General features: G+C 45.9%; 1 protein-coding gene across 3 annotated transcripts in view; it reads right to left on the reverse strand.

The window, feature by feature from the left end:
• Positions 1–13,531, reverse strand: part of NRP2 (neuropilin 2) — a 117,190-nt gene that overhangs the window by 29,074 nt on the left and 74,585 nt on the right. For all 3 annotated transcript variants that reach the window (XM_010336410.3, XM_074399190.1, XM_074399191.1), the window contains 3 exons: positions 4,585–4,847; positions 2,962–3,058; positions 1,716–1,736 (listed from right to left, as the gene is read on the reverse strand). In XM_010336410.3, coding sequence (XP_010334712.2) covers positions 1,716–1,736; positions 2,962–3,058; positions 4,585–4,847 — 381 coding nt within the window. The remainder of the gene's footprint in view (positions 1–1,715; positions 1,737–2,961; positions 3,059–4,584; positions 4,848–13,531) is intronic.

Here is a 13,531-nt window from a genome sequence, read left to right on the forward strand (position 1 = left end):
GGTAAGCACAGCTTCACGGAGAGCGCACGTGCCCTGGTCTGCTTATTCTCTTACAGAAGTGAAGCACTTAGCCACTGTACTTGTCAATCACGACCTGACACGACGTGCACACACAACAGTCTGCAGCAGCTGCTGGCACGTCTTTACCCAGCCTTTCTGGGAACTGTGAGTCGCCACAACCCAAAGAGAGTCAGGTGAAACAACATCCACAGATTTTACTTCACCAACATAAGCATTACCTTGGGTCCTGAAGGTTAGAACTCGAATTCAACTGTAATCCAAGTCGTTCGGTTTGGCTCTCAGCTTCCTTTCCAGTACTTTGGATTTACGTTAACATAAATCTCGCCCCCAGAGAGCAGCAGTGTATGTACATGAATACTCTTAATACTTTTAGAACTGTGGAGCAGGGAGTGGGCAAGGGGTTCAGGGACTCAAGGAAGGGCAAGAAAGGAAATCTCTTCTGGGTTGGTTTGCCATTCCCCTGGCATCTGCAGCTTTGTTCCTCACTGGCTGTCTTAGAGCTGATGAGTGGCAAATTGGGTGGGATGATTCGGAGTCAGGGAGCACATCTAGGTGACAAACCGGGAATTCATCTCTTTCTAGCCCGGAACTGGACAGATTAATGAGAGTGAAGATAACGAGTCTAGACGTCGGATATAAAAATGTCTGCCCTTATCTCTGCAATGCTGCCACTTGTAGGGTTAAGCCCAGCCAGTTAAAACAGGGCACAGCGATCCTCACAATTGCTGGCATCACACAGGTCATGAAGAACTCCCATCATTCGGTGAGGATGAGTGTTTCCGTGTTTGCTTTTACACTCAAGCCAACCGCAGTGAAGCATTTAGAGGGACTCCTAAATGTTTGGCATTAGAAACCAGTATGGAAACTTCAGCAGTGTCAGGCCAATAGGATTGCAAAGAGGGCAAAATCTACAGTCGGCTGCATTGTAACAGCTCAGATGACATTGCCATCACCCAGGGTTGGAGGCCTTTTTTTTGTTTGTTTGTTTTAAACCTGGATGAGGCAAGCATCCCCAGGTCTTCTTACTTTGCTCTGCTCTCTCTTTGCTTTCTTGGGGAGAACTTCTGATTTCCAGTCCTGCATTTAAAGTCCTCTAGCCCCAGGCATGGAATGGACCTCCTTATTCCCTTGACTGGATACCGGGTCCTAAATCTGGCAACTCTTCCTCCTCAGGCCACCACTCCTGTGTCTCTTCCCTAAGTTCCTTCCCTCACAAGCTGCCTGCCACCGCACCTCGCTGAGGGTTAACTGAGACCGCTGCCTTAGTACCTTGGAACTGGAAAGAAACCATCTTCAGGCTAAAGCAAACCGCCGTCACCTCAGTTCACTTTTAATTTACACTGATTTTTTTTGGTTCAGTATTCCCACAGTTTCTCCTTCCTCACCACGCCTGCATTTTCAGCCTCATTGCTCCCCGTTGGACAATGCAAGGCTGAAAGGTTTATCTGTAACCTATTTGTCTCTATTAATAGGTTTCTAAACTTTAATTAAACAAGAGGCAGTGAGGCTCTCGATCCCCTTCCCCACAGCTACAGCTGTTGCTAGTGCCATCTAGTGGCAGGAAGGTGTGGCGTCTCTTTTCTCTGGAGAGATTTGACAAATCCGGAGGTTGATTTCCCCCGCCAAATTCACATCACATGGGGGAAGGAAAAGGCATGCAAAAAAATATTTTCTTTTACCTTTAAAATTCTCACCTGCAAAAGCTGAGATGGGTTCTGAAAAAAAATAGACAAAAAAATTGGACTTAGTTAAAGGGAATAAATAATTAGGTGAACATAGAGTGAATAATTGGTTGAATAATGACCAAGATGACTGCACTGAGTTTTTTTTGTACCACTCCATGGAAAGTGCCCCACATTTTCCACATGTTCTAGGCTGGGTCTAACACATCATCATCATGGGGTGGTGGTGGGGAGGGGATTCTCAAAGTTGCTTTGGAACAAACAGTCCTTCATAGAGAAATGGGTCCCTAAAGCATTGTAATCAGTCACTTACTGCTGATTACTTTCTCAGAGACTGGCTTACTTTTAGATGCCCAGGGCCTGAGAGTGGCCTGAAGGGACTGGGGTGGTCCCAGGTGCTTCTGACATCATCAAGCATACACACACCCGGGCTCGTGTGCCAAGAAAAGCAGTTGGTGAGTTACTGCAGCCACTCTGCTGACTGAAAGCAGTCCCCGTGCCTTCTCAGGGTTCCCCTCTTGGTTTGGGGAATGTCCATGGCCCTGAAGGGACACAGTCAGCATGCACTTCAGGTGACCTCCTCTGAAGCAGGAGACCCTGAAGAAAATGGGCGCATCTCAGGTGGGCTGGCTGCTTAGGTGCTTCTGACCAAGATGACAGTTATGATATCCTTCTCATGCCAGTCACCTGGACTACACCTACAGCGTCTAATCCTACAACAACTTTGGCATCCTGAGCACTAGAGGTATTTGTTTTAAAGAAAAATCTGAAATCTGACTTCAAATGTCACAGTTTGCTTTGCAATTCATTCATGTAAAAGAACTACTCGCTTAATTGTGTTATCACTCTTATATAATGTATGCACTATTCTTGCTCACCAGCGAAGGCTTCCATTAAATCCATCAAACCTTTCCAGCATATAATTTTGACTGGCAGTTGCTCTCGTCCTCTAGCATTTTCTTTGCTAAAAGCTGGGGTTTGCTGATGGGGTCTTGGCACCCTGAACCTCCATGTACTTAGTGCATGTCCATTTCTGATTGGGAATAGGGATATAAACCTTCCCCTCATCTCACACCCCTCCCACCCTGAACCCAGCCCAAGACACAACTACACCCACACCTTACCTCCTGCATAGACTGTTGCTGCCCCACCCACTTGGTAATAACTGCATTTAAAGATAGTGTGCTGCCTCCTCTTGCTTATCCCAGCCCTTGGTGTCTTATTTGAAAGAGCCACGAAGAGACAGATATTCACGTACCCATGCAGTTCTCCAGTGGGACATCAGTGCTTATCCGAATGTCATCAATGGCAATCTCTCCCGATCGTCCTTTCCCTATCACTCCCTCGAACACAATCTAGAAGCCGGAAGAATAAGAGCCATGGTTAACTGAGTCTCCTGGTCCAAACAGTGCAAAGATTTCCAATTTTCTGTTAGCTGCAGCTTAAAGTGTGTGTGTGTGTGTGTGTGTGTGTGTGTGTGTATTGCACCTGGTACACATCTGTTGACCACATGGCTACAGCTCTTGAAATCTTAATTTAAAATGAGTTTGTTCAAATCAAATGCATATTTGAGGGAATAAGAAAATATAACAAGTGGGTGGATATTGTTGTCCAGTAACTAGAATGTATTGATTAAAAGGACCATAGTCAGAGAATATTGAAAGAGGGGTTGAAATTTCCCTTGCTATTTTTGAGGTTCCTGTCTCATAAATCTTTCAAATGCCCAGTGCAGGTATTGGAAACTCAGAAGACACAAGTAAGTGGGGGTAATGTGAGAAATACAGCACATAGGCTTGGATTTATGCTCCTTATTCTAAGTTGCCTTACGGCTTCATTATTACAACTAGGAGGAAAAGAATTTCTTTTTTCACCAGCTGTTTACTGAGCACCTACTATGCGCTGGACACAAGGATAGTAACAAAACCTATTAAGACAAGTTCTCTGTCCAGAGAAGCTCACCCATCTAGTGGTTGAGACACAAATGCAAACAGGTAGTTACAATACAATGCACTCAGGTGAGTAAGTGGGAACCCAGATTGGAGGGTCTCAGGATGCCTTGCTGCCTCAAGAGACAGGGACTGCAGGCTTTGCACAGAAGCCCCTCAGCTCTGTGGTCTTCAGTCATTCCTCATGCTCACCCTCCCCAGGTTCCTCTCTGCTAACTAGCACATGTCCTCTGGCAAGCTGGGTGAGCAGTTGGCTGCCTCACCAGCCATCTGTTGCTGCTCCTCGTCTGGGGAGGAGAAGGTTAATGCTTTGGCTGGTTCTCAGTCACCTCTTTCACAGTATGTCTACTCCTACCCAAGTCGCAGCCACAGCTGAACGTACCCATCTGTGCCTCAGTCTCCTGCTCTGTGGGGCAGAGATAACAGAACTCCATCCCGGGAGCCGGTGAGAGAGCGAGCACTCATTCAGGAGCCTCTCATGTCTGCCGGCCACTGAGCACGAACAGCACCCGCCCCCTTTCCTGTGTTCACGCTCCCTGGGACAGGTCTGGGAGATTATCCTGTTTCCTCCCCAGATCTGAAGGGGCTCCGCAGGCCCCTTTCCTTGTGTGTGGAGGGTTTGTTTGTGTTTGTTTCCCTGGCTTCTGTGTCCCTTTGTCGGCCTACCTGATAGCAATCTAAAATAAAATGGAGAGGAGAAACATTTGTTGAAGATTTCAGCAATATAAAAGGCAACAGGAGGAACAAAGAACCAAGTCTGGGTGTAGAGATAGGCATATTCTGAATAACAAATAAGAGTGTCATTCAGTTACCATGGCAACGCGAGAAACACAATGAAAACAGTAGCGCGTAACCACGTTCTCTAATGATGAATGGGCTCGGCCCTTTAAAATACTGAAATACGGATCACAGGATTCCCTTTTGGCTCACCCCACCTGGTACTCCATGTCGTAGCTGGGCAGGATGATCCGCCCATGCTTCCACTCGCCGCCCTGGTCCTCGCGGATGACCCACAGCAGCTTGCTCTCCTGGCTGGCTTCCCGCACCACCTGCAGTGCCACCCCGCGGCCGCCCGTGGCCTGGTACTGGAACTCCATGCACACCGGGCTTTGAGGCAGGTGGACTGGGGGGCTGATGAGCCGCGCGTACTGGCCCTCTCTCTGGCTGTCACTCTGAAGCCGCAAGAAATTCCTGTCATCTGGAGGGAAACAAACCCAAACAGAGGTTCTCGATAAACACTTGGGAAAGACACCAGTGTGCTGCTGTGGTCTCTCCAGGGGCTAGCTGGGACTGGAGTTTTGGTGTCTTTTGGGTTTATTCATGTCCTTGTTCCCGAGGCTCTGTGACCCTTTCTTAAGGCTTCTTCAGAGCCTTGATTCAAATACGGTGTCTTCTTGAAGCCCTTTCTTGAGTCTCTAAGTCAAATTGGTCCCTCCTGCCTATTTCTCAGTATCATTTCCTTTCCATCTCTTTCACGTGGAGCACCTGGCAAGGTCGCCTTATTTCTTGGTTGGTTGGTTGGTTGTATGTGTGTGCCCTTCTTCTCCCTCTAGATTCCAAGAGGTCAGACCCACATCTTATTCACCACTAGCTCACCCAAAGGGCCAGTGCAATCTGATGAACTCAATTACAAGGGGACAGATTATAGAGGGTGAGGTGGTTGCTAGATTGGAGGGTGACTATGACCAGGTGGTTGATGCTTCTAGCCCTGGCCATCTTGGCTGGGCGCTGTCCAAACGGCAGACATTTAAAACCTTCTGTCTCCATCAGTGCTGCTAGATGATGCCTGGGCTCTGGTGACTGTGACTCAGAAGCTCAGTGTCACCTTCAAGCAGAACAGAGGGTGGGAGCTGAAAGGGGTGATTCAGGCAGACTTGAACCTGGCCTTTGCTTCAATGATAAAGGTGCTGTCATTATTATTAATAAAGGCTATGTATTTAGCAGAGAATATATGTGTTTTAGGAAATTAAGGATTTACCAATCCAAATGTTTAGAAAATGGTCTTTTTGGCTGATTAGTTTCAAATTCATCAGACACTCATGTGGAAGACCAAGTTCTTCTTGTTGGTGGCAGACCACATGCCTTGCATACACAGGTGTGGGGACCTGCACCTTCAAATCCAACTTGTACAGAACTGTCTGGCCACTTGTACCGAGAACAAGGTGGCATTTGGTGAGGAAATCTTACTACCTCTTTTTGGCCCTGAAACATAGGGGTATCTTATGCTGAATACTTTTGCAAGATGGCAGGGTCACCTTTCTACCACATACACAGCATGGAATGTGGGCATGTCAGACGCCTTAGGATCACGTTAGTGTGAGGTCATGTTAACCTGAGACAGGTGCACAGAGCTTTCTTACTCCACAGGGACTATGAACATCCTGGACTTGTCAGGGTAGATGGGCTACGATTCCAGAGTCTTGAATCAATGCAGTAGTCCCTGGACCGCTGCTTTGCTGTTGTTAATCCGCTGACATCACCTTTCTAGGTGAGAGTAGCCTGTGCTGGACCTCCCATCGGTGGCCCAGAAACAGCTCCTTCCTCCTTGGCTCCCCAGCTGCCTTGCCTACCTCCCTGATCCCCTAAGCCCCTTCCTGTTAGACTTTCTGGGATTAGTGCTTTAGAAGCTATGCTCCCCTGAAGTCAAATGAGACTAGTTTACTATGAATATGTGGGAATCCAGTTTGTGCTTCCTCAACCATCCAAAGCTATGTCTGTCTACATACCCCATAAGGTGTGACCTCTGCAAGGCCAAAATCAGTACAGATAACTAAAAGGCAGCTGTCTACAGAAGAGAATTAATGATGGTGTCTGCTGAGGGAGGATACACTGATGCCAAATCAGACCCTCAAAGATCTTCGAAACCTATGCTTTCCCTATCAGATCTTATTACTGCTGCCGTTAATGATAATAATTAAAGCTCATACTTGCATAATGCTTTACCTGTTACAAGCACATTTACATGCATTTCATCCTTTCTATGTTCTTGTGAGCTGAGACTTACTAACCTTACCTTGCACATGATGAAGAAACAGGCTCAGAAAGGTTAACGTGATTTGTCCAAGGTAGGGAGGCGACTTCAATGACAGAGCCCAGACCTGACTGCAGGTTTTCCACCTTCATGTAATAAGTTCTTTATTTCAGCCGCTCTGCAGGTAGCTTGCCCCAAGTCCTTGCAATCAATCACACTCTGTTTGAGGCAAACTGGCTTCCCTACTGGGCCCGTTGCTGCATTCTCTCCTCTTAGCTGTAATTTTCCACTCCCCCAACCACTCCACCTATCCTGTCTCTTTTGCTAGTTCTTCTCCTAACTATTCTGGCACACACAACATTAATCCCCTTCTTTTCTCAACAACTCTAGCATCTACTGACTGTACTGCTGATTTTACCTTGTTGTTAAAAGAACTTCAGGCCATTTTCCATGGATTTCAGTAGGTAATCACTCACTGCCTGGCATCATCATTTAACTGTTTTTTTGGTGTGTCTTTTTTTTTTTTTATCACCCCAGTTTTATTGTAAATCCTGGTCTTACCTATCGTAACCTATTGTAAATCTGGTTTAATATTGCTTCTTCTCTCTACCCCTAGATAGTGCTATATATATGCCACTCCTCAAGAAAATTTTGTTTCTATGAATGAATGAATGAGGAATGACAAATACATGGTTAAAGAATGATATGAGGCTATCCATTGCAAATAAGGACAGGACAATCAGCTGGCTTCTCATAATCCCTCAGATATAATCCCTTCACAATTCCCTCCACCCTCCCAAGCCAACAGCCCCTTTCAAAGGTGAGGTGCACCAGTAATGACAAGGTGGCTTGTGGAAGCACCCAGTGTATTGAGACACCAGCGAGAACCCCTCAAATGCTCCCAAGCTCCCGCTAATCTCCAAGCCCTCACTGTTCTCACCTTACATATAAAGGAAACCAGATTTTAGAGATTTATTATTCAGCCTTCTTCCTTCACAGTTTCACAAATAAGACCCACTTGCTGCCTGAAAATTGCTTGGCAGAAATACTGCCACTTGTGTGAATTTACATTCTTAAACGACAGGGAAATCATGGCATCATGGTTAGAATTTGGTGAGTAAAATGTGTGTGGAGGCGGGAAGAACTGTGCTGAATGGACTGTATCTGGGTCTGTTCTACGCACTCACCCTGGTGCTAAAATCCCAGGCACAGCCAGGTCAAAGGTTTCATGGTCTGCCCCTTCCAGTAACCCCCAGGTAGCCCCCCCGCCCTCCTCTCACTTCTCCTCTCCTTTCTCCCTCTCACAATAAAATGACAACCTCTATGCATGATTTAAGGGACCATTGCAAGGCCAGGGAGTTAATGCTAGTGGCATGCTTAGCACGAGCAGCTGAAGGATCATAATTCAGTGCTGACATCTGAGCTAATCCACTAGTTTGCAGAATCTCCAGACGAGCAGGCCTCTGGATTTCACTTCGTTAAATCATTTGTGCCCCACTTGTCTGTTAAGTGCTATGAGCTCCAGGGAAGAAAGATGATATGTAAATTTAAGGAATTAGCAGTAGACATCAGTCAGAGGGACGCTGAGCCTGCAAAGCGCCTGTCACTGAGAGAGGCCTGATTAGAACCAGGGACATCGTGAAAGAATTGACTCAGACCAGGAGAAGCCCACGGAAGGGAGAGGAAGAGCGGGGGGAGAGGAAATAACCCACTGAATACGTGCTGCTCCTGAGAGTTGGCATAGAGGCTTTACCTACCTCACCTAATGTCACCTTCCCTGTGAAATCTAGTCTTGCAAAATAAATACCATTTTCTCCATTTTCACCAAAAAGAAACTGGGGCTCAGAAAATTGAAGTGATGTAGGATCTGAACACTGATTGGACTGAGTAAACCTGCCAAAGCATGGCTTCTCATCTGGGATGGACTCCTGGCCTAACTCACTAACCTTTTAAAGCCTCAACCTTTCCATCTGTAAAATGGATACAAAGACAGTGTTACTGCATCGAGTTGTGGGAAGGGTAAATGGAATGAGCTACATAAAGCGCTTTGCACAGTAACAAGGACACAGTAAGAGCTCAAGAAAGTTATTATTACTATCACTCTACACGCTGCCTCCTATGCTTGCCTTTGTTTTACTTGGAAAGAAAAAGGATAGAAAGACCAGCAATAACCCAAAAAGGCCGTTCCAAGACTCAGAAAGAAGTGTGTTTGGCATGAGGGCAGTAAAGATGTTCTCTGGAATAAGACTGGTTCCCCTTCTCCTTTCTAACCCCAGAAGCCAGCTGGCCCCAAGTTTTCCATCCTGTACTGTTCACCACAGGTCTTTTGTGTTGATCCACAGTAGATGAAATAAAATGTTACATGATCCTGAAGCAGGAGTGGGACCTCAAGTGATCTTAGGGCAGGCCAGTCTTACCTCCCAGAGGACCCATGCCAAAAGCATCCAAGAACAGCTATCCACCCTTTGCTTTAAATTCTCCAGAGAAGGAGTTTCCAAAGGCCATGTCTGCAGTGTGTTTTCCAGGTCACAATCCTAACCATCAGGAACTTCTTAAGCTCAGTTTAAAGTTTTCTTGCTGTCATTTAGAGACATTTCCCCTCCCATCCCTGAGGGAACACCGCCAACTTCTGTTCGTCAACTTAGAGACATTTTCACTTGCAAAGAAGTAAGACTTGTAGTCTTTGTGTCTTGTCTACTTTCTAGGGCAGTGTTGCTTTTCCACTGACCTCTCTTCCAAGCTATTATAAATGCTTCAGTCTTTTAAGTCATGGCACCCACACATAGATATTGAGATCAAACACGTGCTGCCACTGAACTGTGTTCCTCTGGTACCTCCCAGTTTATGGCCCACCACTGCCAGACACAGAAGAGGTTCTAAGTATACAGTGGCTACTGATTGATTACTTGACGGTGAAAACAGCTGGTGTGGTGGGGAGCTACTTTTTGATTTACTTGAACCTTAAGGAAAAGCCCTTTGGATTGTCAAAATGTTGCCTGAACATGACAACTGACCAGCTAAGAACCAGCCCTGCCTGTTGGAAGCTGCCTTCTTGCTCTTGTAGCTGATGGCTATGATACCAGCGATGGACGGCTTCCAAGAAAAAAAGACAATGGAAAGAAAATATGTTCTGTTGCTGAAAGAGAATGAGGAAATAATGTCCCAGAGATACAATCCTTCTCCTCCTGGACCTGACATATTGGGAGGCATTCTGCTGGGTCCTTGACGCAAAACATCTGTCGTTGCCAACGATACAGAGAAAACAGTCACCTGGGAATGCACAACAGGAGTTCGAAAGGGTGAAGAGGAAGTATGGAGGCCAGGGCTGTTCAGCATTTTAACCTGCTGCTGTCTCTAGAAAGGGTCTCTTGATATTTCACCTGGCGATTTACGGCCGCATATGGCTTCAGCTGCTTAAGTGTCAAGTGAACACGTGGCTGTGACTGGCCCAATAGGCATGGAATCAGTTGTGTCTACACCGAACCAAACCCTGAAATAAATTACCAGCTTGATCCTCCTGGCTATCACAAGGCCAAACACACCATCTGTCCAACACGCACATCTCCTGGCTAGCATCTTGGCCTCCCACTAGAACGACCATCTGAAAGAATATTCAGTGCTGTAAGAGGTGTAGTCTCTTTGTATAGTCCATGCTTAAAACATGAGTCAGTCCTCAGCTGGCCTTCCAAGGTCAGCCTATCTCTGCTAAGGTCCTCAAATTAGCAACCAGTTAAAGGAAACACTGACTTTGGATACACTTAGCAGGATGTTCTCAAGGTTTGCAATAGACTATTTCGTGAACACTGAAGGTTTCAGTCCTGGTTCTTGCAGGGATCGACCCAGAGCTGTTTTTTTTTTTTTTTTCTATGCCAGCTTTCATGAAGGTTTTGCTTTCATAGAGACAGTCTTGCCATTCTGCCCCTTCATTATCAATCCACATGCTGCTGGGGTACTCAACCAATCACGATTTCCAGAAAAAAAAGGGTAAAGAAAGCTTCTCACTGCTATTATTTTTTCTGCAAAGCCGGGGACGTTTTCCTACCTTCCTTAAAGAAGGGCCTCTATTCTTTTCTTTTCCACTTGAAATTATTTCTTGACTGTTGGCTTTCTCTTAGCCAAGCTGCTCCTGATCTTTAACTATCTATCATGGTCCAGAGCCCAAGAAGTTCTGTCTCCAGATTTGCAGTGTCTGTGCCTCAGCCAAGCCACAGCAACCTCTTTCTGAAGGCAGTTCAATCTAACAGCAATTCAGTGCATTATTTGCTGCCATGGGTCCCACCTGATCTTTTGAACTCAGACAGTTGCTTTTCATTTCAGACACCACTTGCTTACTGTCAAAAATCAAGCCCATCATAAGTAAGTTCACTCAGCAATTATTTCCTCTGATTCTCTGCAACAATCCGCCCACCACACCCTCCCACACTTCACTTAATCTTCTTGTGTGCACATCCACAGTGAATCACAGTTCTGGTCTCCCACTCTAATGGAATTTCTTCAATGGCCCAATCAAAACCGCCCCAATGAGGCGTTCACAATTTTACCACTTATATTTGAAGGAATAGCCAATCACCATTTATAAAATCTAAATATTTCATAACATTTGAATTCTTGACCTACTCCCACTTGAACTTGTTTCTTTTGAGATGGAGTTTTGCTCTCGTTGCTCAGGCTGGAGTGCAATGGTGTGATCTTGGCTCACCACAACCTCCACCTCCTGGGTTCAAGCGATTCTCCTGCCTCAGCCTCCCAAGTAGCTGGGATTACAGACATGCCGTGCTCGGCTAATTTTGTATTTTCAGTAGAGATGGGTTTTCTCCATGTTGGTCAGGCTGGTCTCGAACTCCTGACCTCAGGTGATCCACCTGCCTCAGCCTCCCAAAGTGTTGGGATTACAGGCATGAGCCACTGTACCCAGCCTTGAGCTTGTTTTTAAGCCTAGAGTAAAGGTTCTGTTCCCTCAATCCCATCAACAAGTAAGCTAGGCAGTCAAAACTTTGTTCAATATCAGCTTCGCTTGTTTTCTCTCTGTCACTTTCATGATATAAAGTTATTGAAGTAATACTATAATCAGACTTCACACGGCCAATCCCTAAATAAAAGAGCACATAGTTAGGGGGAACACACACTGGAGGATTCTGAAGCTGACCTGGCCTAGTACCCTTTATCTAGTCTTCTTTGTTTCATTCCTGACAACCATACTAATCACTACAACAATCACAATGGTTATTATTATTGGCCTTACTTAGTATTAATATTTACTTACAATGCGCTTTTTGGTTAACAGTAGTTCCTACGCTATTTAATGCCTTGTTACTTGCTTACTTTACTGTAGTTATCCAGTGAGGTAGAATGAAGCAGCTATAAAGATACCAGCCACTGAACACGTCCATCAAGGGATCCCAGAGAATACACATCCCCCCGTTACTTGCTTCTTGGTTCATACCAAAACCAAGGAACTAAAGCATCAGCAAGGGCCCCTGGTGGTTGCTCTCATGTTAATGCCCAAAGCACTGGAGGAGCGTGGTCCAGTACAACATCCCGTGATGCCCTGTAGACAGGGACATGCCCTGTGTATGCACTGACCAATACAGTGTAGTGACTGTGCCCTTGGAATGTAGCTGGTGGGACAGCGGCACTCAAGTTTTGGCTGTAATCATTTTAATTAATTTAAATTGCTACACGTGGCTCTTGGCTACCAAATTCAATGCTGCAGCTTTAGATACCTGCCCACCCTATGATCTACAGGAGTTTTTGCCTCGGTTCTTAAAGGCTGTCCTCTGATCATTCTCAAAACTCTGTCCATGATCAAAGCACCTGAGAATATCTGTAGGAAAATGCCATTTCCTGCTAAGGGGGGCACTTGCTATGTCATTGTCGCTACAGAGGAAAGGCAAATCAGCCTCTGAGAGAACATTAAGTGTTCCTCTACAGCTAGCAGGGGGTCACTGAATTTGGAACAGGGTCCCCAGGGGCTGGTGTGAACACACTCCAGGCAGCTAAGCCACAAGCAAAGAGCTAAAAACCGAAATTCTGAGTGGCTTGAAAGACTATCTTGAAAAACAAAAACAGTAGAATGAAACCAGTGGGTGTCTTGTCAGCCTTAGGCAACCACTGGCCAAAAAGAACAGAACTAATTGCTTACTTAAAAGGAAAAGGGAAAAAAAAGGAAAGAAAGAAAAAAATATGAGAAAACAACGAAACCAGAAAACATCCAAGGAATGTAAGAAGTTTCCACGGCCCTGCTAATCACATGGCCCATGTTGGGCACTGTAACTCGGCTAGTTGCTCTCCTGCCCACCTTTCCCTTTACCCCGATGCCCCCCGTCCTTGATGGATACACCTCCTTTCTTAAATTTCATTACTTCTGTTTGCCTGTCTCATAAGGGGATAAAGCATATGGCACACACTCGTGAAGAGTAGGACAGTCCCCTCTGTGGATGGCAAGTGTGGCACAGAACAGGCTTTCAGGGCTGACTCCGTGGGCGCCAGCCGCTCCCAACCCATTAGCAGTTGCTCTGCCCCCGACCAAGCCAGCTGCTTCCCTTCTCCCCAAGCCCCTCAGGGCCTCCCCTTTTTTTTTCCTAAGAAGAAGAAAGGACCACCCTGAACAGAAAGGGCTTTCTCTCTTCTTTTGCTTAAAGCCCAATATGGAGCTTTGTAAGGAGAAGGAAAATGGGAAATACAGAGAACGGTTCATAAAATCATCAGAGGAGAGAGGCAAAGGGTCTGGGAACAATATTATGATTTTGTTTCCTGGAGGCAGGTTACAAGTGCCACTTTCCCAAACTTCAGGGATTCCTCTGGAATAGCAAAATAATTATTTTCCCTTTCAATATCATAAGGGAGAAACAACATTAGATTTAACAGTTCCTTATGGCCCTAATTTTCTCTCTGTCCCCATCCATTCAGCC

Source organism: Saimiri boliviensis, chromosome 5 (genome assembly GCF_048565385.1).
Source record: "Saimiri boliviensis isolate mSaiBol1 chromosome 5, mSaiBol1.pri, whole genome shotgun sequence".
Classification (NCBI taxonomy): Eukaryota; Metazoa; Chordata; class Mammalia; order Primates; family Cebidae; genus Saimiri; species Saimiri boliviensis.